Consider the following 21,238-nt stretch of genomic DNA (forward strand, 5'->3'; position numbering starts at 1 on the left):
GTTTATCGCCAAATAAGTCCTGAAGTTAATCTTGTCTAAGGTCACTGATTTACTTGTCTCCCTGCTTCTACTATATGCTATAGTAGGTCTTATATCATAAGAGTGCGTCTCTGTAGGAAGTGTGCATGTATTTTAGTTGGATTACTCCAAAAAACAGCTTTGTTCTCTGAGGTGTGTGTATTATAATAACAATAGTCTCTGTATTTACAAGTGGTGTGATTAGTCTTCGATAAATTAAATGCATTCACTGGCAACCACTGCTAGATAATAGAACTTAGGAAGCTTTTGCTTACGACATGCTCTCTCTAGACCGTGGTTCTCAACCTGTGGGTCCCCAGATGTTTTGGCCTTCAATTCTCAGAAATCCTGGCAGCTGGTAAACAAACTGGGATTTCTGGGAGTTGTAGACCAAAACACCTGGGGACCCACAGGTTGAGAACCACTTCTCTAGACACAAAGGCAATTCTGACAACTAGTTAGAGTTGCATATGGAGAAAGGTTCAAGTCCTAAATATGTAGAGGGCTGATATAGAGCTGAGATCATTCTTCAGTATGAGACTCTGCAATAATGACTGCAGACACTGGGAAATGTTGGAGCCTTATTTTATGTATTGCATTAAAATATATACTGTTTCTCACTAGCCCTTTGTGACAATGAGCAGATGAACAAAGTTTGACTTTGTTATATAACGTTAAAATGATTGTAAAGCAGTCACTGGACTACTGGTCCCTGAGACATCAGCTGCTGATTCTTGGTAAATTTCCAGTAAAGAAATAATCAATTGCAGTCAGCAAGTACAGATACAGTACGTGTTTCTTGAGGAAGAAATTGTCAATCTCCAGATCAAAGACACTGAGTTAAACCAAAAACCATGGTTAGGTTGACCATTTACAATTTCTCATAAATTAATGCCTTTCCACAGCAATCTGTACTTAAACATGCTTAGAATTGCAAGGGACTACTAGGGGCATCGAGTCCCATCCCAGGTCATGCAGGAAGGTACTCTGTGAGATGGCTATGCAACCTTTGCTTAAAGACTTCTGAAAAAGGAGTCCAACCCAATTTGAAGCAGTTCATAGAGTCAAGTTCTTCCTAATGTTTAAGTGGAATCTTTTGTTTCTTATTATATGAATCATTTGATACATGTTTTAGTCTCTGAAGCACCAGAAAACAAACTTGCACCAGTCTCCATAACAATGTTGCTCAGTGGTCGTCCTTAAACCAGTAAAGGAAAATTTCACAGTAGTTTCACTGTTGAACTGATTTACAGAATTTGACTTGGGGCTATCTTTGAAGATTATTCAGATGCTCCAGTTGATCTCTGTGTGGGAGTAGAGATTAGAGACCAATATTCTGCCATCTGTGTTGGATTCTGTCTTCCAGTTAAAGATGTGCATTCATCAACAACATTTGTTTTATAATGATAAATGAGTAATCTTGGATAGCGTGTATGGAAAACCAATCTTTCCCTTCAAAGATTTTAATCATTTTGAGTAATTATTGGATAGTCCTATCAGTTATCTCCTAGGGTTTTATACAAGTCATTAATTTTGAAATTTCAGTGGAACTTAAATGTGGAGTAGTAAGACTTTCTTTATAAAGATCTTTTCTCCAGATATGTTTTACTGTTGAATTTAAAGTTTTTCCTTAGTGCTGTCACCAAAAAACATCTCTTAAATAAAAGCCTTGTTCTTCTTAGAACACCACTTCTAAATATGAGTACAGCATTGACTTGTGCAGACGTTTGAAAATAGATGTACATTTTGTTACTTTCTGTGTGCAAACAAGTTCCTTTTTTCAGTTATAATGCTGACCAAATGAGATAGCTTATCACTTTGGTTGGAAATCAGCATGAAACATTAAAATGTGTTTGAAATTAAACTGAGAATGTTCATAGTAACATTATAGAACTAGTATCATAATATATTCTGCTGCGTGACTCAGTACCTTTCTGTATTTTTGGTTTCAGCTCCACCACCACCTCCACCCTCTAGGGGTGGTCCCCCTCCGCCACCTCCTCCACCACCGCATAGCTCAGGGCCACCTCCTCCTCCCGCTAGGGGAAGAGGAGCTCCTCCCCCACCCCCTTCAAGAGCTCCAACCGCAGCACCTCCACCTCCACCTCCTTCTAGACCTGGTGTTGCAATGCCACCACCTCCACCAAATAGGATGTACCCTCCTCCTCCTCCAGCGCATTCTTCATCTGCACCCTCAGGCCCTCCCCCTCCCCCTCCACCACCATCAGGTGGTTCTGGTGTGCCTCCACCCCCTCCTCCTCCGCCTCCCCCTCCCGGTCCTCCTCCACCACCTGGTCTTCCAGTAGAGGTTGACCACCAGCTACCAGCTCCTTCAGGAAATAAAGCAGCTCTCTTAGATCAAATTAGAGAAGGTGCCCAATTGAAAAAAGTAGAACAAAACAGTCGTCCAGTTTCCTGCTCAGGAAGAGATGCGCTACTTGATCAGATACGACAGGGTATACAGTTGAAAGCTGTGAGTATCACTGGACTTTTAAAAATATTTAAGATAAGTTTTTCAAAACTCTCATTTTAAAATAGATATTTATGTGAAAGAGAAAGTGAACTGATATGATTTAAAGTCTTAATGCTTACAATGAATAAAATATATTTAAATAAGGAATTTTCTGGCTTGTTCACCAGGTTTCTTAACTGGTTTTTAGTTTGTTGTTACTAAATGGCATCAAGTTAGCTTCAACTTATGAGAACCTTATGAATGAAAGATTCTCTAGATATTCTTGCTGTGAACAGTCATGCTAAGATTTCCCAAGTTCAGGGTCGGGACTTCCTTGATTGAGTCTATCAATCAGAAATGTGATCTTATTTTCCTACTGCCTTCTAATTTACCAAGTGTTATTGTCTTTCCTTTGAATCATGTCTTCTCATAATATAGCTAAAAATAAGAGTTTGGGTTTAGAAATGTTGGCCTCTATGCAGAGTTCAGACTTGATTTACTCTCAAACTCATTTATTTGCCTCTGTGGTGTTCATAGAACTCTTCCTCACCACCATTTTCCTCACAGCTCCCAAAGTGACATACAAATCAAGCATCTTAAAATTACAAATTAATATTATTAATAAAAATTAAATGTACCAGATTTGTTGACACATTAGAATAGCACATATGAACAACAGAGGAGCCATGCCCACATGTCAAAAGTCCTGCTCTGTTGGAGGCACTCGATTGTGACAGAGGGGAGCCAAATGTCCCCATTGGCAGCACCACGTGAGCGAGTGAAGGAAAAGGAGACCCTTGCCTGCCCACCCTCTCTCTCTCTTCTTAGTGCCTCTAGTGAATCCCTGTCAAAGTGCCCGTTCACCTCTCAGCAGTTTCTGAAGCCAGCGCTCTTCGGCCTCCAGATGTGTTTTTATATGTTTGAGCTTGCTCTGCATCTGCGCCACCAGCACCAAATTTGACTGCTTCCTGTTCCTCTCCTCTCCCTCCAAACTCTGGAACACTGTGAGGGAAGAGAAGGGCCTGGCAGAAGGAAAGTAGCCAGGACAGGGTACACAGAAGTGAAGTCCAACTTCACCACATATTATCAGGCCAAGGCTAGCGAACTTGTGCAATTCCCAACCGGCCCCTTGACTGTTTTAAATGCACAATTCTAATGAGCTATCAACTCTAATATGCACCCTAATTTTGGCAACATAATTTAAACAGGAAATGTGTGCACTGGACTGAAGTAAATACGGTATTCCATGACTTTGATATTGAGTTCTTGGTTTGGTAGTCTTTCTATCTTTCTGCACCAGATATACTCATGTCTCATTTTCAATGTTGTTCTCTTTGAGAGAAAAAAATCAAATGTTAGAATCACAACTAAAATATTGGCTTTATTTGTAATATAGATGAAATTGTGTGATTCTCTCAACTTTGCTGCAACCTCCTTAAATTAAAAGTGAAAAATGGGAAAGGAAAAGCTTTTTTTCTCATTTGCTGGTTAACCCCAGCAGGGGTTGACCAGCCATCTTCTCCACCACATTTGTATGTGAATGTTCTGCTCAAACCATTCCATACTCCTGTTAGGTAAAGGTAAAGGTTCCCCTGACATTAAGTCTACTTGTGTCCGACTCTGGGTGGTGATGCTCATCGCCATTTCTAAGCTGAAGATCCGTCATTGTCTGTAGACAGCTCTAAGGTCATGCAGCTAGCATGACTGCATGGGGTGCCGTTACCTTCCTGCAGAAGCGGTACCTATTGATGAACTCACATTTGCATGTTTTCGAACTACTAGGTTGGCAGAAGCTGGGGCTAATAGCGGGAACTCACCCTGCTCCCCAGATTCAAACTGCCAACCTTTTTTAGTCAGCAAGTTCTGCAGTTCAGCGGTTTAACCTGCTGCACCACCAGGGGGCCCAAAGAAAACACACCTGTTACCTCTGCAAAAATCATTTGAGATTATGTGCTTGCCAGGTGTAATTTTTATGTATCTGTTAGTTAAACTAAGGTGGGAAATTTTCAATTTATATTCCACTGGTGGCTCATTGAAATCCCTTTATGTGGGAACTCTAGGCCTCCAAAAACAGTTTTTAAAAAATCCATTATTGTTTGATTCTCAACATTTCTTACTTCATAATTGTTATGAAGAATGACATATTGACAAGCTGTTTGCAGGATCTTTTCCCCTCTACTTGCTCCATTTTCTTTGTTACCTGCATTATTTGCTGTTTACAGATTGTAAGCTTTTCTCAAGGCTTTAATTTATGTTGACTTACATTTGAAATTCTACTGTTTATAGTTGTATGTCTTCAATTCTTCTCTCAAGGTATCTGATGGGCAAGAGACGGCACCACCTACCCCTGCACCCACCTCAGGTATTGTGGGAGCATTAATGGAAGTTATGCAGAAAAGGAGCAAAGCCATTCATTCTTCAGGTAAGCCATTAAAATCAGTATTTTGGTCAGTTGAGCAGCATTAATTATGAATAAATTTGTCTGATCATATTCAATGCATTATATATCTTATACATTATACATCTTATACATTATACATCTTATGTCAAATTGGAGAAGATTATATAAATCTACTTGCAGTGAAAAACCTATCCCAGTTCTTTGTAAGTTTCATATTAAGAGCAAGCTTGTAGCAACTATGAACATTTGATTAAGGTTTACAGTCCTAAAACTCAGTTTAAAAATGCACCATAGATTTACAGACATTATGAATAGCTGAAGTACTCTGTACTGCAACGATTCATAATGTCTATAAATCTACGGTGCACTGTTTGGAAAGCTGAAAAGATCCATATTTTTTGAAACAAGGAGTCAATAACATTAGTTGGTCAAATTTGATGTACATATTTATTTATCATGTCAGAAGTGAATTGAGAGTACAGTTGTAGTGTATTTAAAATGCAAACAAAGGTAAAAACTTGGCATTATACTAAATGTCCTTTGACCAGTAGGGCTTGCAGCATTAGATGTACATGATAAGTGATAATACTAAAAAAAAATTGAGTGCTACATGAAGTTCCATAAAAGTGCTCTCAAACTGACTGACAATATAAACAATCCAAAACAAAGGAAAATGTTGCATTAATTTCAGCAGTAGGAACAATATTAGAAACTTTAAGCATTCCCAGGAAAAAAATTAAGCATATTCAAAGTTCAGGTATTTCAAAATGACTTCAAAACTAAAAATGTCTTAATTACATCGGGAGTAAATTAATGCCTCCAGTTAAATACTTGTGTGAGCCCAGATCCTACTTTTTGCTTACTTTTCTATGCATACAAATGCTAATATCTAGATTACTGCTTGTTAAACTATGTGTCCTAACCCCAAATGAGGTCCCTGAAGCTCAATGTTGGGGTCCCAAAGAAATGGCAACAGTAAAAGTAGACATTTACACAAATCTGTTGTACAGTATTTACAGCGGACTCTGCAAAAGATGTTTCAGCTAAACTTCCTAAAAAGGAAATTTACCCTGTTTAGCAAGCCTTGCAAATGCATTCCAGGTACATGGATCATTTTATGCAACCTATATACCTGGGGTCATGTAAAAATTTATCAGGCCAAATGGGGTCACGAATAGAAAACGTTTAAGAAGCCCTGATCTATATAACCACAAAAAGAAATAATCGGAAGACTTTTTTTAAAAAACTGAGAGTTCTTACTTCATTTCTTATAAAATAAATAATGTTTCCTATCATTAGATGAAGATGAGGATGAAGAAGATGAAGAAGACTTTGAAGATGACGATGAGTGGGAAGACTGATCAATATATTATATCATATATATATATTTTTAAGGTGAAATACTAAACTACTTTCTGTCTATGAATTCTGTAAAATTATCATGTAAATGTTCTACCAATTTGCTGTATATTTTTGTTGCCTTTTGCTTTTTTATTAATCTGTGCAATACCTCATTTAATCTGTAAAGGTTTGTCATAACCCTATACCAAGCTACTCCCAACTTAATGTGTACAAGTTTACATCAGGTTGCTCAATGTACATGTGAATACTTTCCATTCCACCAACAAGGGAGTAATATGCGAAATTGACAAACACTCCTTAAATGTATTTAGTTATAATGCAAGAAGGAAAACACTATTTTCATACCCTACTTTTTCTGTATCTAAATTTTCGTATTAAAACCTAATATAGCACTACATTCATAAATGCAATGCAGCTCCTAGTTTTAATCCCTTCATCTTGGATACTGTGCTACATGGATGAGGCTGATAAAACAAATGAACCTTGTCAATTTGTAACACTGCAGTTCAGAATTTAGCATTTAAGCTGTACATAAAGTACAATCACTAGAAAAATGAAGTGGTTATGAAAATTTTCCCTGATTCTTGAGCAGTGTTGCCTGCCATCAGGAGAGCTTTCCACTTGAATGCTGAATTTAAGGACATCCCAGATGGTCACAAGGTGTGCCATCTTCGATGTAAACTACTTTTTTGATTTTTGCCAGCCACCTTTCACAATGAAGAGGAGCCTACATTTATGGCAACTGCTGCAGTCACTTATTTATTTTTATATAATGTTTTTTTACCGAAGGGCTGTGGTTGATACTTGCTCTATTAATAATGAGTTTAAATTAAAAAATAAATGTGTAGGGCATCAGTATACTAATAAATGAATTTAAGTGGTATAACTCTGCAGTCTTTGTGGATGATGGTTCAAGCCAACCCACCTAGGCACCGGATCATCTAGAAGCATCCAGAAATCAAAAACGTTAAGTAGGGATAGGTGCCTTAAATATATGCTTCTCCTGACTCTGACAGGCTGCCCTAAGGTGATGGGAGCAGTTGCTGGGAGAAAGGAGTGATGGAAGTGCAAATTCCTCACTGATGTTTCCACCTCCTTCAACCAAGTCTCTGTATTTATTTTTGGCCAAATAGTAGCTGAGACTGGATCCTCTTAGCTCAGGTTCACTTCAGTCTTCTTTGCTGGCTTCCCTACAGTTGTTCCAACATGGCAGTGTTGCTCCCATTTTATCTTGACCTTAAATCCGTAGATCTTGAAACCAGAGTGAATAGAGATAATTTAACTACCGTACATTCCTTCTACCTTTTGGAAGAGGCTCACTACTACAACATTTGTAAACCACTGCTTTTTATATGTACTGAACTTGCATATTTTCGATATTTGATTTGTCTTGTGTTCAGAATTAATATCAGGGGATGTGATCTTTAAGGTAGAAGGCTCTGTGCTTGGAATTGCATTCCGGTAAATGATGGGAAAATTTGAGTTCTCATTTTAATGTTCATCCTTACTAATGGTTGCAATATTTGAAAGATTTGCCTATTTTTTATTATCCAGTAACAACATTTGAAATAGACATTTTCAGTACAGACAGTATGAAAGCATTTTAAGTAGAGTACACTTAGAGGTATCACTTCTCTCACCAATGCAAAATAGTTCAAGTGAGACCTTTTTGGAATACAATTAACACGGACTTCCCATCTTCTCTTTTTCTTACTTTGTTAATGATATATTGGATGAAATTGTATTTACTGAAATCCAGTGTTGGCCTGATCTTGGCAGGCTGGACCTGCATGATGTGGCTTGGCTATCTAGTGCAGTTATAATGTATGTCTAGCATTTTTAATTGCAGAAGGAGGACAGGATATAAAAGGTTATGTTGATGAAAGACAGTGTGGTAAAGCAAAAGCTAAATTATTTAGAGGATGATATCTTTTCTTTTAAGCAAACAACATGGGCAGAGGAGATTCTTTTTCAAAGTATCTTTCTCCTTTTCAGTTATATTGACAACTGCCTGCTGCTAAAAAGACTGACAGCTAGCATTGCTGCTAGTGTGGCTTGAGGACTCGGAGCATTGTGGCTGAAGCTGGATGAAATGTTGTGTAGCAGGATTAAGGAAGTGTGCACATGGGAGGTGGTGTTAATGGCCTTCAGTACAATTTTTAGTGTTGTCTCTAGTTCTGATACCATAAAGGGCATTTTAAAGTGGATACTGCTCAGGTGGCCTCCAAAGATGTTTCTTCTAAGCATAAACTAAGCACAGACTTCTGGAGCTGAGAGAGTTTAGAAAGATTTAATATTTTTGGAATACTTGTGTAATGTGTTAATCACCTGCCCAATGGGCTTTTGTTGTTGTTTTTTTTCTATAGAAAGTGTATCCACATTATTGCACAAAGTTCAGAAGTTTTGCTTTCAATAGCATATTGTATGGTTTTAATTTTAAGGCATGGCTGCAGTTACAATTAGGCTAAGAAGTCACCGCTGCATGTTTCTGCATTCTCCTACTTCCGGTGTGGGCCAGAGACAGTGTTTCATGCCATTGAATCACTACTGCTAACCGTTGTAACAAGGCAGCCTCATGCACCATTTAAATTGACTGCCCAAGTAACCTTGGCAATTAGTACATGAGTGTGAGGACCTTTATCTCAACACTACGCTTATGCAATATCTGCTAGCTGCTTGTACTCTGAAACCATCTCAATCATTCAGTTTTTTCATTTCATCAAACTGAACTTCTTGGTATGTGAATTTTCTTTTTGGCTTTTTTTAATGTACAGTGAATAGGATGTTGCACTGGTGGCAATTCATCATGGAACATAATAAAATTAATTTGACTCAGTATGTGGTGTGAATTTTGTTATGGACTAACCTGAACACAAAATACAATATTGGCAGTTCTGTTTGCATGACCTCAGCAGGCATGAAATATTACCACAAAAATGACATTTCCCTCAGCAGATAATTATTATATCTGTTTCTTGTTAGATTCACTTAAATCAGGCCTGCACAACCTGTGGCCCTCCAGGTATTTATGACTCGCAGAAGCCCTAGCCAGCTTGTCCAATGGTCAGGAATTCTTGAAGCTGGTCCAAAATACCCAGAGAGCCACACGTTGTGCAGGCCTGCCTTTAATCTCTCATGGGCAATCACTTGTGGCCATGTGTGATTGTCTTCTAAAAATAGAGTCTTGGTGGTGGGTTCATAAGTAACTGTGAAGACTTATTCTGGATCCATCTGGTCTTTCACATTGAGGACATAGATTTCCAGATGGAAGGTGGTCACAACAAGGATTTGCTTGATGTGCCTTCCTCTTTACACATGTTTTTTCCACCCTGTATTTCTGCCTTCTCAAAATTCATATCAGTGTTGGTAATAGCTGATCGCCGGTTACAATGCTCGAGTGCCAGACTTCCCAGTTCTATGTATTTATACCACATTTGTTTAGGTTAGGTTTAAGACAATCTTTACATCTCTTTTGTTGTCCACGGACATTTCATTTTCTATTCTTGAGCTGAGAATAAAGTGGCTGCTTTGGGAAATGGTTGTCAGGCATTCAGATAACGTGGCCAATCCAGTGAAGTTGATGGTGGAGAATCATTTCTTCAATGCAGATGATTTGTCCATCTGTCCTCCCAAAAATTTGCAGGATTTTCCAAAGGCAATGCTGATAGAAACTTTCCAGACGTCAAGAGTGATTTTTGTAGCCAGCACATGTTTCTCAGGTTTACAATAGAGATGGAAAAACATAGCTTTGTAAACAATCACCTTGGTATCCCTATGAATGTCCTGATGAACACTCCATGCACCATTTGAAAAAATACTGCACTCACAGATCTCAGACCACATTGTATTTTGGCATCAACGTTGAGTTTTGTGTTGGTAATGAAAATTATGGCCTTGTATAGGGACAAATATGCCAGGTAGCTTGCTACGAGCCAGATAATGTTGCAATACATAGCATTTGCAAGGTCAAACTATGGCAAAAATGCTACTCATCTTTCCAAAAACTGCCAAATATTTGGTTATCTCTGTAGTTTGTACGTGGTCTACTTACTCTCTTTTACCCAAAACCTTAGTGAGTTACAAATGGCTTGATGACCTAAATGTAAAAACTTCACTAAACTTTCTTCCTAGAATACAAGATACTTCCAAGACCCAACCTCCAGATGTCATTTGCTAATTAGAGAAATCCCTGATGGTTTTTAAAAGATCTCAATCTACAAATAAAATGCTGGCTGATTTATTCATTGCATTCAACTTACATAAGGTTCAGAAGACACATTTTTCTTTAAGTAGGCATTGTGAATTTTATTATTACAACATTCTTTATTATACCAGTTGTACTTCTTTTGTCAAGATCAACAACATAGAGCTATCTGCTAGCCCAAAGAAAAGTAGACCAAGGAAAAAGAGTAGCACTTAAATAGATGTTAATTTACATCCCCATAAATTCAAAACTGGTTAGGACTAGCAGTTGTTTTAGTCTTGATTCATAATACCAACAATGTCTCTATAAATGTAGAAATACATGTAAATCAAAACCTGAAATTTATTATTTACTTCAATGACACTTCCACATTGAAAGGTTACTTGGAATTTGAGACTGGATAAAACAAAATAAACAGTGAGTTGCTCTGGGAAGATTGTAACTCTTTCCATTTCAGATAGGAATTTCTAATCCAGAGTCAAGCTCTGAAAAACAGTTCTAAATGTTTGAAGCAGAAGTTAGTTATCCATTGTGCCACACAGCTTGTCGCAAAGAATTTTTCATCCATTTTAGGAGCATTTTTTTACTCTTTTTTTTTCTAATAAGACAACAGTAGAAATAGATCTAAAAATGAGTGCTGATTATGGTGTTCTTAATATAGATACCCCTGCAAAGCATGGAAAGAAAACAGTGTTTGTTGAGCATAAATTTGATTTGCTGATGTCCCCCTTTGGGGGGTAGAGAAGTGACCAGGTAGAAATACCAGAAATAAATAAATAAAAATAAATGATGTGAACATCTGACAATTTTAAGAGGCAAAACTGGCAGAAAAATTATTTATTTATTTATTTATGATATCTATATGCCACCCTTCTCACTTACCCTGAAGGGGACTCAGAGTGGCTTACAAGATACATATACATACAATATATTATATTATTAGCATAGTACAATATCAGTATTATAATTACTATATTGTACTATATCATATTGTAATATTATTAGTAATATTACATGTAATATAAAATATATAATTATAATATATTATTAGTATTATATTGTATCACATATATATATATATATAAGCATAGCACAGGAGACAAGATGGAACCATCATAAGATGGGTTCACCTTACAGCTGAGAAGCAATGGGTGACCAACCTTTTGTATGTAGGATGTGTCTTCTTTGTTGTTACTTACGACAAGCCTAGGGCTTCTTATTACAGAGATTTCCTGGCAGGATTTGTTCAGAGAAGGTTTGCCATTGCTTTCCTCAGAGACTGAGGGTCCTTCCACACATCCCTATATCCCAGAATGTCAAGGTAGAAAATCTCACATTATCTGAGTGTGGACTCAGATAACCAGGTTCAAAGCTGATTTTGTGGAATTTTCTGCCTTGATATTCTGAGATATAGAGCTGTGTAGAAGAAGGGCCCTCAGTCCCACCACCATCAGAAATATAGTTGGGGGGAACACAAGAGAGGGTCTTCTCAGGCCCCTTCCACACAGCTGTATAAAATCCATATTGCACTGGATTATAACTGCCATGATATTCTGGGCTATAGAGCTGTGTGGAAGGGCCCTGAAAGAGTGTGACCTACCCAAGGTCAATCAATGAGTTTCCACGACTGAGCAAAGATTTGAACCCTAGTCTTCCAAATCATAGTCCAATGCTCAAGCCACTCTACCAAGCATCTTCTCTATGTGTCTTCTAGCTCCAGGCTAAAAAACACCTGTCCAAAAAAGAGCCCTGTATTTTTCTCCAAGATCACTTGATTATATTGCCTCTGATGTAAAGAAATTCCAGGGAATTGATAATCCAGTCACATCTGCAAGAGTTGCTCAAGAATTGCCCATCTTCATCAAAAGCTAAGAAATAAAAGTAAAGCCATGCAAATAGCTATCTGGCTTGTAGGAAAATTTAATTTCATGCATTTTGTGTGTCTCATAAGACAACAAATATAATATTCAGATAAATATGTGGCACTTCACATCACCTTTGGAAGCCTGTGCTCAAAGTCACATGATGATTCCAAGTCATTTCTGACTTATGATGAACCAATCATGAGACTTCCTTGGCAACATCTGTTTAGAGGGCATTTGCCTTTGCCTCCCTGGGAGAGGCTGGGAGAGTGTTACCTCCCTAAGCACACTCAGTGAGTTTCCATGGCCAAGTGGGAATCCGGACCTCATCTTCTAGTATCTTAGTCCAATACTCAAACCTCTACACCATGCTAGCTCCAATGGAAATAGGGAAATGACTATTGTACACTTATACCACTCCATAACCAGAGTCCTCTAAGTACACAAGCCCCACATTTATGGCTAAGAAATCTACTGTTTTGCAGGACGTCAACTCATTGTCTTACATTTACTGTTCAAACTTAGTTTCAGCACTGTAACAACATACTAATCCTGTTTTGTGAATATGACTTCTTTAAAATTCGTGTTTGATTTTTTAAAATTGTATATTTTAATCTTTTTTTAATCAGCAAAATATACATTCATGCTAAGAGGAAAGAAGAAATTGGATCAATCTAATGGGCAGAGTGGAGCTAATTTTAGTTTCTAAAATATCTATTTAATATCATGTTGGAACAAAGTCAACCTAAAATGAACTAAACTATCTTCTTTGTTGCTTTCTTGGAACTCCCATTTTCTGGATAGTGTAGCAGAGCTGTGCTTTCTGTATCTGTCAGAATTTGAGTTTAAACTTGTCAGGAACATGATGTTCCTCCTGCCGAGGCCGAGCAGGTCTAACTCCCCTTCTCATGGCTGCTGTAATGAACATTCTCTGCCCTTATCATATGCTCAGTAAGTACATAATCTATTGTTTTTTCTGCCAGCCCAAGGGATGATGCTTTGCTTGTTTATTGTTCTTCGTTGCCAAACATTTCTCAGCTCTAGATTTCTGTGGAACCAGTTCAAAGCTTTTGATATCCTGGAACTTCTGCAAAGCCAAAAATACACCTTGGAGGCTATTTAGAATTATTCTTGGGACTAGTAAAGTTCACACATTTAGGAAGCATTTTGTTTATTGGATGGTTTTTAGCACAGCAATTCAGGCATCAGCTGGTTTGTTGTCAGTTTTATATTTATATCCTTATTCATTTGGAAGAAGTTTATTTATTATTTTAGTGTTTTGTAGGGAAATTTGTATGTTCCTGTAAAGTTAATTTATGGTGGTGGATTAAAGAAAACGGGATAGTGATTTCTAGGATTCTAATTTGTAGAGCTTTGAACAGTTATTTTTTTTTTGGATGACACTTCTCAGATATGCTCACCGATGGCCCTGGTAGATGGGAGATTCTGAGATTCTGAGTCGCTTCTGGCATGTAAGAATTAGCTGTCTTCAAGGACATTACTATCCCGTGGGAGGTTTCTCTCATGCCCCCTCATAGGAAGCTGGAGCTGACAGATGGTAGCTCACCCTGTTGCCCGGATTCGAATTTCCGACCTTTTGGTCAGCAGTCCTTCCAGCAGAAGTGTTTAACCCATTGCACCACCGGGAACCATCCACTAAGCTACCCTAACACCACACCTCCATTCAACAAGATGCATTCCTGGCCATTGGGTTTCCTTTCCACGTTTACACAAAGCACAGAATCTGGATATCTTTCAGCCTGGCCATGCTGTAGCTCACCCTGCATCTGACAGCCCAGTATTCCGCCCAAATTCTTGAAGGCAGGGATTTAGCATAAAGCCAAGGAACATGCGAGCCATCACTGCTGTGCATTGATATAAACAGTTCTTGTTTTTAATAATCTTAGAAGAATGGTTTTACATATATTTCTTCAGGAGTTCGATGTGATAGATTTTCTTGCCTGCAGATCACAGTTTGTTATATATCACATACTTCAACATTTAAATGTCTTGAAATAATTTGCATCACCAATTGCAGATGGCACTATGGCTAAAGGTTCCCCATCCATTAAGCCGGATGCCTGTTGAAATTAAGAATAGGCTCTCACACGTATTTGAGTTCCCATCCCCTTCTTCTGGATGACAAATGATTAGAAGTTTCAATCAGCAGATTTCTGTGGCATGTCTGGAAAACAACTGTAGCAACTGTAGCATTATAAGAAGGCAGTTTTGTGTCATCTTGTTTCACTAGCTTTCCAATTTTCCTTGCCTGGACAAGATTTTACAACCCACTTTTAAGTTTAGTTAAGGTTGTTTAGCACAGGGCCAAAGGTTTATCACAGCTGGTAAATCACCAGCAATTATAATATCTATCAACCGAAAGATTGCAAGTTCGAAGCCCTGGATTGGCGTGAGCTGCTGACTGCCAAGCTTACTGTTGACCTAAGCAGTTCAAAAACAGCTTTAGCTGTAATTAGAGAAGTTAGGTACCACTAAAAGCAGGGGAGGTGTTTTACGACGCCATAAAGAAAGAAAATCAGAAAATGTTGGGCAACCAAAAGGAAACAGGAAGTCCTAATGGCTCTTTGTCATAGATGGAGTGACAGCACCCTCTGTGGTTGGATTCAAGCCCAATCTTCCAAGGCACTATTTAAAAAAGCTGGACATTGAGTTGAAAAAACACATCTCCTTCTGTTCTGTCTGTCTCTGTATTGTCTATACAAAGTGACATTGAATGTTTGCCATGTATGTGTACTGTGATCTGCCCTGAGTCCCCTTCGGGGTGAGAAGGGCAGAATATAAATAGTGTTGTTGTTGTAGTAGTAGTTATTGTCCATCCAGCCCTAATCTATGCCCGGAGAGCAAAGCACGTTGATACAGCTATGTTGATGGTTTTATTCTGCCCCATGATGAACACTTAGGGAAGGCTGAGCGAAGGAAGATCGATGCTTTTGAGCTGTGGTGCTGGAGGAAAGTGCTGAGAGTGCCCTGGACTGCGAGAAGATCCAACCAGTCCATCCTCCAGGAAATAAAGCCCAACTGCTCACTGGAGGGAAAGATACTAGAGACAAAGTTGAAGTACTTTGGCCACATCATGAGGAGACAGGAAAGCCTAGAGAAGACAATTATGCTGGGGAAAGTGGAAGGCAAAAGGAAGAGGGGCCGACCAAGGGCAAGATGGATGGATGGCATCCTTGAAGTGACTGGACTGACCTTGAAGGAGCTGGGGGTGGTGACGGCCGACAGGAAGCTCTGGCGTGGGCTGGTCCATGAGGTCACGAAGAGTCGGAGACGACTGAACGAATGAACAACAACAACATGATGAACACTTTTGACAAGACATTTTTTTTAATTGGGGAAATAGCCTACTTAAGTCCTTCTGTGTACATGTGCTCCCCCCCCCCTGCTACTTTGATAGATCAAATGAAAGAACAATCCATCCCACAAGGAATAAGGATTTCTCCAAAGTTTGCCCTTTGTGTGTGCTATGTAAAGGCATGAGAACCGGTGTGGTTTAGTTGAGCTATTACTTGATACCATGGGTTGAGTCCGCATTCATCCACGAAAGCCCAGTGGATGACCTTAAATGAGTTACACACTCTCAGCCCCAGAAGACCTGGTGATCAGTTCATCTCAGGGTCACCATAAGTCAGAAATAATTTGAAAGCACATGACAACAACAATGTGGAGATAAACTACCTAAGAGAATTCATTTATTTTCCCTGCCCTTGTGCATAAGTGAAGATATGCAAGGAATCGCAAGTCTCAACGCTATGGGAGGACTTCCCTCCATAGTATGTCTGTATAGTCAGCACTTCAGGACTCAAACACTAAGGAACTTTCAAAGAGAATTCCCATCTTCCCCCACAAATTCTATTATGCTGTCAAACAGAAAATTTCTACCAGTGTGTTCTTGAATTATTGCCACCCTGCCTTAGCAGCTGCTATTTGATCAATGCAGCACTGCTAGTTGTCATACTTGCAGCATAGTCTAAGAATGAGATACAGAATTTAGTAATCTTTCTGCATAATTTTCTGAGGACAGCTGTGCTGTCATTTTAGGCAATAGGAGTTCTTCCAAGAAACACAAGGTCAGACCATTCTTCAGAGACGACCTTCGGCTTTTATGATTTCCACAGTTCTAAATTTGTAGTGTCTATTTTGCTGAGAGGAAATGAGGAAGACAAAATGGTTATTATATTCTAGTGAGGCCTTTATTTATTGGTGCCAGACATTTAAATACATGTGGATAGCAGTATATTCTATGTAGATTAAAGAGAGAAGTTTATTCCCATATTATTGAAATTTAATGTGATAAGAAGTGTTCATTGAGAATGAAAACTGGTTGAAAGAGCTAAGATACCTTAACCAAGAACACAATCTTATTTCTGTTGTAAGATCAATGTCAATAGTGATCATTAAAAAGGAAGCAGTCAAATATTAAATGGCAATATTCTTAATGAAAGTTTGGGTCCCCACTAGCAAGTCATGGACACTTTGTGGATAAACAACCTGCTAATTGGAAAAATTATCAAATGGTGTATTTGTGTTCTGAGGTCCAGAGTTCAGGTATATAAAGACTTGAAGATCAATGCATTTAAAACTTAGATTGACAACAAAATTGGGCTGCAGATCAACAGATTTGTTGACCACACTTGCTTTATCTTCCTTGAAATTTGGAAATTAACATTAGTGTAGTGCTTGCACATTGCATAAATAAAACAGTAGGATTACTAAATATGTGCATTCTGATGTGTATGCACACAAAACACAGGCGCAATATTTTTCCTCAAATCTTTTGAATTATCTGACTTAACATTGGAGCAGGTCCAACACTCACAAAGTAGACCACTTCAGTATTCAGAGACCATCAAAAGGAGATGCCCATTACTATGACATTTCTCAAATATTTGCCAATTATGTGTTTATATCAGTTTGTTGTCTGTGGGTCAAACTGGATGTTTAGTGGAATGTGTGTTCTTTCACACTAAATGCTCTGCCTGACTTACGGGGCAGAGAGGTTGTGGTGGTTGGGCGTTCTTCCTGCCATGGCATCGGAGGGGGCTTCTTCCTCCCAGAAGACCCCTTGGAGGCAGGAGAAGTTACTACCTGCTGGGCAGCCAGCCAATCAGGGATGTCCCCTGTTCACCCCCTGGTTGGCTGGCCGCCCACCACTCATGATCATCAGGCAGCCTTTTAAAAGGCTGCGCCCAGCAGCGCACCCTTCTGGTGTCCCAGACCAACCACCTTTTATAAATGTTGTTCCATTTGCATGGTTTTTGTTGAGCTGTGTCCTTTGTCACAGCTTTATGGCATGTGGCATGGGCCCTTGAACTGGCTTGCATATTCCCACCCACCCACCCCCCATAGGAGGAGGGGGAAGGTCCAGTGTTTCTCCAGAGATGCAACGGTATCGGGATCCCAATATTATGCCAGTTGGTATCAACAGCACCCCCTGGAGGGGTTCGGCAATATCAGACAGCAGCAGGCTGCCCGATCCCCGGATCCAGGACCCTTGCATGGCTGCCAACCCTGTTTCTCTTCTGTAAGCAATAAACAAGTTGTGGTCATCTGTTATCCTAACCCAGTATATGTCTCATAATTGGGTTTGCTGGGAGGAGACTCTAGTCGCACATGCCCACGCAACCAGTTTTTCCTCCCACAATACGATAACTTCAAAGATATGTACTTCAGCAAAAAAACCTTGCAAATTAAGACCTTGACTGATGGAAAGAAAAAGCATGCTAAATGCAAACTGCATAGAAGAGGAAACATCTTGTGCTGTGACAAATGTACAACTTTGAGGAAACAGCTCTATGCTTACGAAGTGCCAAATTCATCATCCTGTGTTATTTGAAACAATACCTTTTTAAGAATTTTCTGAAGGACATGAATTAGCTTAGCCATTGGCATTTAGCCCGTTGCCATGTTAAACCTGAAGTGTGAAAATTGTTTGTTTTGTGTGCAATAAGTTTGTGCCCTTGAATTCTTTATAAATGTGTGTGTACTAAACATGATATTCTGAGCCTACCTTACTTTTAAGCAATATTATGTCCTGAATAGATGTGTGGCCTACAAACAATCTGTAGCTAAAGCTTTGCAATGGCTTTGTGCATTGTGACTTTCGAAAGCAGGAGGTATGGAGAATATCATTAGGATCAAAATAAGGTCTCTTTTAGTTATTATTTTAGGGTAGGGACCCCATCAGATAGGCAAAAATAAAGAGGGAGAAAGTGGAGGGTACTGTCCTCCAACACCTACCATCTTTCCCTGTCTCTGGGAATAGCCTCCGATCCCATGTCATTGTCCATTCTTTCCTGTCTTTTCCTCACTTCCTCTTCATGTTTCCCAATTAGGGGTTGGGTAACACTCGACTCCTCCAAAGGCACTCTGAGCTCCATTTCTCTACACTGCTGAAATGGAGCACCACAGAACCCCACCAGAAGTTGCCTTGCATCATGTGATGGACTTTGTGGGACTCCATTTTGGCAATGTAGAAAAATGGGGAGAAGACACAGAGAAGACTGTATCTGATGACATCCTTGGAGAGGATAAGTACCTCATTCGGGAAATTTCATCTGCATCCAAATCTAATGACAGTATTTTAAAAACTGATAATTCAAACATTCTATATTGCAATATTGTCAGGATGTCTTCATACAAAGGTTAACACAAGGTCTATTATTTAAAGTTGAAATAAAATGTACTGTATCTTTGCTAAACTTTGGCATAGCCTTCACACACAAGATTCTCTTCAGCATCCAGGCATTAGTTCCAGAAACTGCACAGATTGTTCAAATGGCAGGAGGCTTTCAATATGTTCTCCACCTACGTTGAAGCATGACATTCTCCAAATGTCACACTTGAGGAAATGTGGCTGTCTTATGGTTCACATTTTGGAGTTTGAAGTAAAAAGAATCTTGTAGGTCAAGCTGGATTGCATACCATGTGTGTTCGCGCACATATGTGTTGCATCTTCCTTTTTTATGAATTATGAAGGAAAGGTGAACAGAGAATCATATTTACTGACTTCATAATTTTACAAAAGGTTGTTTTACTCCCCCCCCCCCCCCAAATCCCAGTAGCATTTGAAACAATGGCAGCCAAGAAGACTTTCAAGGATATCTATTAAATTGTAATGTTTGGCGCACTGCACCTTGGTTTACAACAGAGTACAGATGACCTACAGGCAGCTTATTCTTTTGTGCTTCTGTGCATAGTTTTCATGAGGACATTTTTTGGCCTCTTGTTTATTTTTGACTGGAGTGTGTTTGTGTGTGTGTTTTAAATGCAAATTACCTACAGTCTGTCCTTGGGAAATACGTGCTCAGTAAGAACAACACTTTATCGTATTGCCATCCATTTTGTATACATTTTTTTTGTTTAGTAGGCAACATTTTCCAAACCAAGGTCTCTCAGCAAGTAGATATTCTTTTGAACTCAGTAGCATTCTCAGTATCTGCTGTGGAAGCCCAAAGGTGCTGTGTAACCAGTGTAGTGGCAAAAATAAATTGGGAATTAGCACATCTTTCTCACTATCTTTGATTCTCTCTCTCCCTCTCTCTCTCTCTTATTTTAATCTCTCTCTCTCCCACACGCACACAAACATACATGCATATGGTATAACAATACCATCCCTGATTTAATCCAGGACTGAAGCATTATTTACTTTCCTAGTTCTAAATGCACTTGACAATCAGAAACCACTATATAATTCCTGCACAGTATTCTTGTCACTACATTTCTTCAAGGTGTTGATGCAAGTGGGTAGATGATTCACTGTAGGTCAGACATTAAGGGCTAGGAAACTATGTCCTCTGTCCTCATGATGACTCAAGGGAATAGAATAGAACACGAAGCTAAGCTGGCATGCAGTCCCAGAGGAAAGCTTATGCATCTAATGTTACCAAGTTGCCTCTGGGATTTGAGAGAGCAGTTAACACAACGTAACCCCTTCTCTTCCTGTGCCTCATGGCATAGCATTTTCCTCTTAATAATATTATGTGAAAATAGATCACTAGCTTTGTTTTTCCTATGAGAAAACTAAGGAGGATTTTTTTTTCATGAGAGGATTTATATACAGTAATTTATCCCAATAAACCAAGAGGTTACAGTTCTGTGTATCTACTTCATTTATGAGATCATATGAAAAAAAATAAGTACACATATATGATTATGATTCCACAAATGCACCTATGCATCAAGTACTGACAAATTTCTGTAGCCTGAATTTGGAAAAAGGCAGGCAGTTCACAAGGAGTGCTACATTGTCAACAGAATAGTAGTTTATACCCTCTAGTACAGGGGTCCTCAAATTTTTTGAACAGAGGGCCAGGTCACTGTCCCTCAAACTGTTGGAGGGCCGGATTATAATTTGAAAAAAAAGAATGAATTCCTATGCACACTGCACATATCTTATTTGTAGTGCAAAAACCACTTAAAACAATACAATAATTAAAATGAAGAATAATTTTAACAAATATGTACTTTCAAGTCATTACAGACTTAGGTTGACCCTAAGCGAGGGCCGGGTATATGACCTTGGAGGGCCGCATTCAGCCCCTGGACCTTAGTTTGAGGACCCATGCTCTAGTATTTCATAGATGACAGGCAGAATATGTATGGTCAAACGACATCAGAACTAGGTAAATATGGCAATAATTATTATTGAGGAAGAACACAAAAGCTGTGAGGGGCTTCAGCAGCTTGCTTTTGCTTGAGTCTACAAGTAAGGGAATGATGCCGTCCTGTTCTTTGCCCCCGCAGAGTTAATTGAGCACAAACTATTTTTTACATTTTGTACTCAGTTTGCAGGAACTGAGCATTGGACTACAGTTTTGGAGACCTGCCTTTAAATCCTTACTCGGCCATAGAAACCCACCGGAGAACCTTAGAAAGTGACACTGTCAACCTTTGAGGAAGCCAAAGACACCCAACAA

The 21,238-nt window shown here is 39.0% G+C and overlaps 1 protein-coding gene across 3 annotated transcripts in view; it reads left to right on the forward strand.

Moving 5' to 3' along the window:
- WASL (WASP like actin nucleation promoting factor) overlaps window positions 1–9,069 on the forward strand; it is a 41,408-nt gene extending 32,339 nt beyond the window's left edge. For all 3 annotated transcript variants that reach the window (XM_067469038.1, XM_060777757.2, XM_060777758.2), the window contains 3 exons: window positions 1,971–2,491; window positions 4,784–4,892; window positions 6,171–9,069. In XM_067469038.1, the coding sequence (XP_067325139.1) occupies window positions 1,971–2,491; window positions 4,784–4,892; window positions 6,171–6,232 (692 nt within the window). In that variant the 3' untranslated portion in view covers window positions 6,233–9,069. The remainder of the gene's footprint in view (window positions 1–1,970; window positions 2,492–4,783; window positions 4,893–6,170) is intronic.
- Window positions 9,070–21,238: the final 12,169 nt, after the last annotated feature.

Source organism: Anolis sagrei, chromosome 5 (assembly GCF_037176765.1).
Source record: "Anolis sagrei isolate rAnoSag1 chromosome 5, rAnoSag1.mat, whole genome shotgun sequence".
Taxonomy (NCBI): Eukaryota; Metazoa; Chordata; class Lepidosauria; order Squamata; family Dactyloidae; genus Anolis; species Anolis sagrei.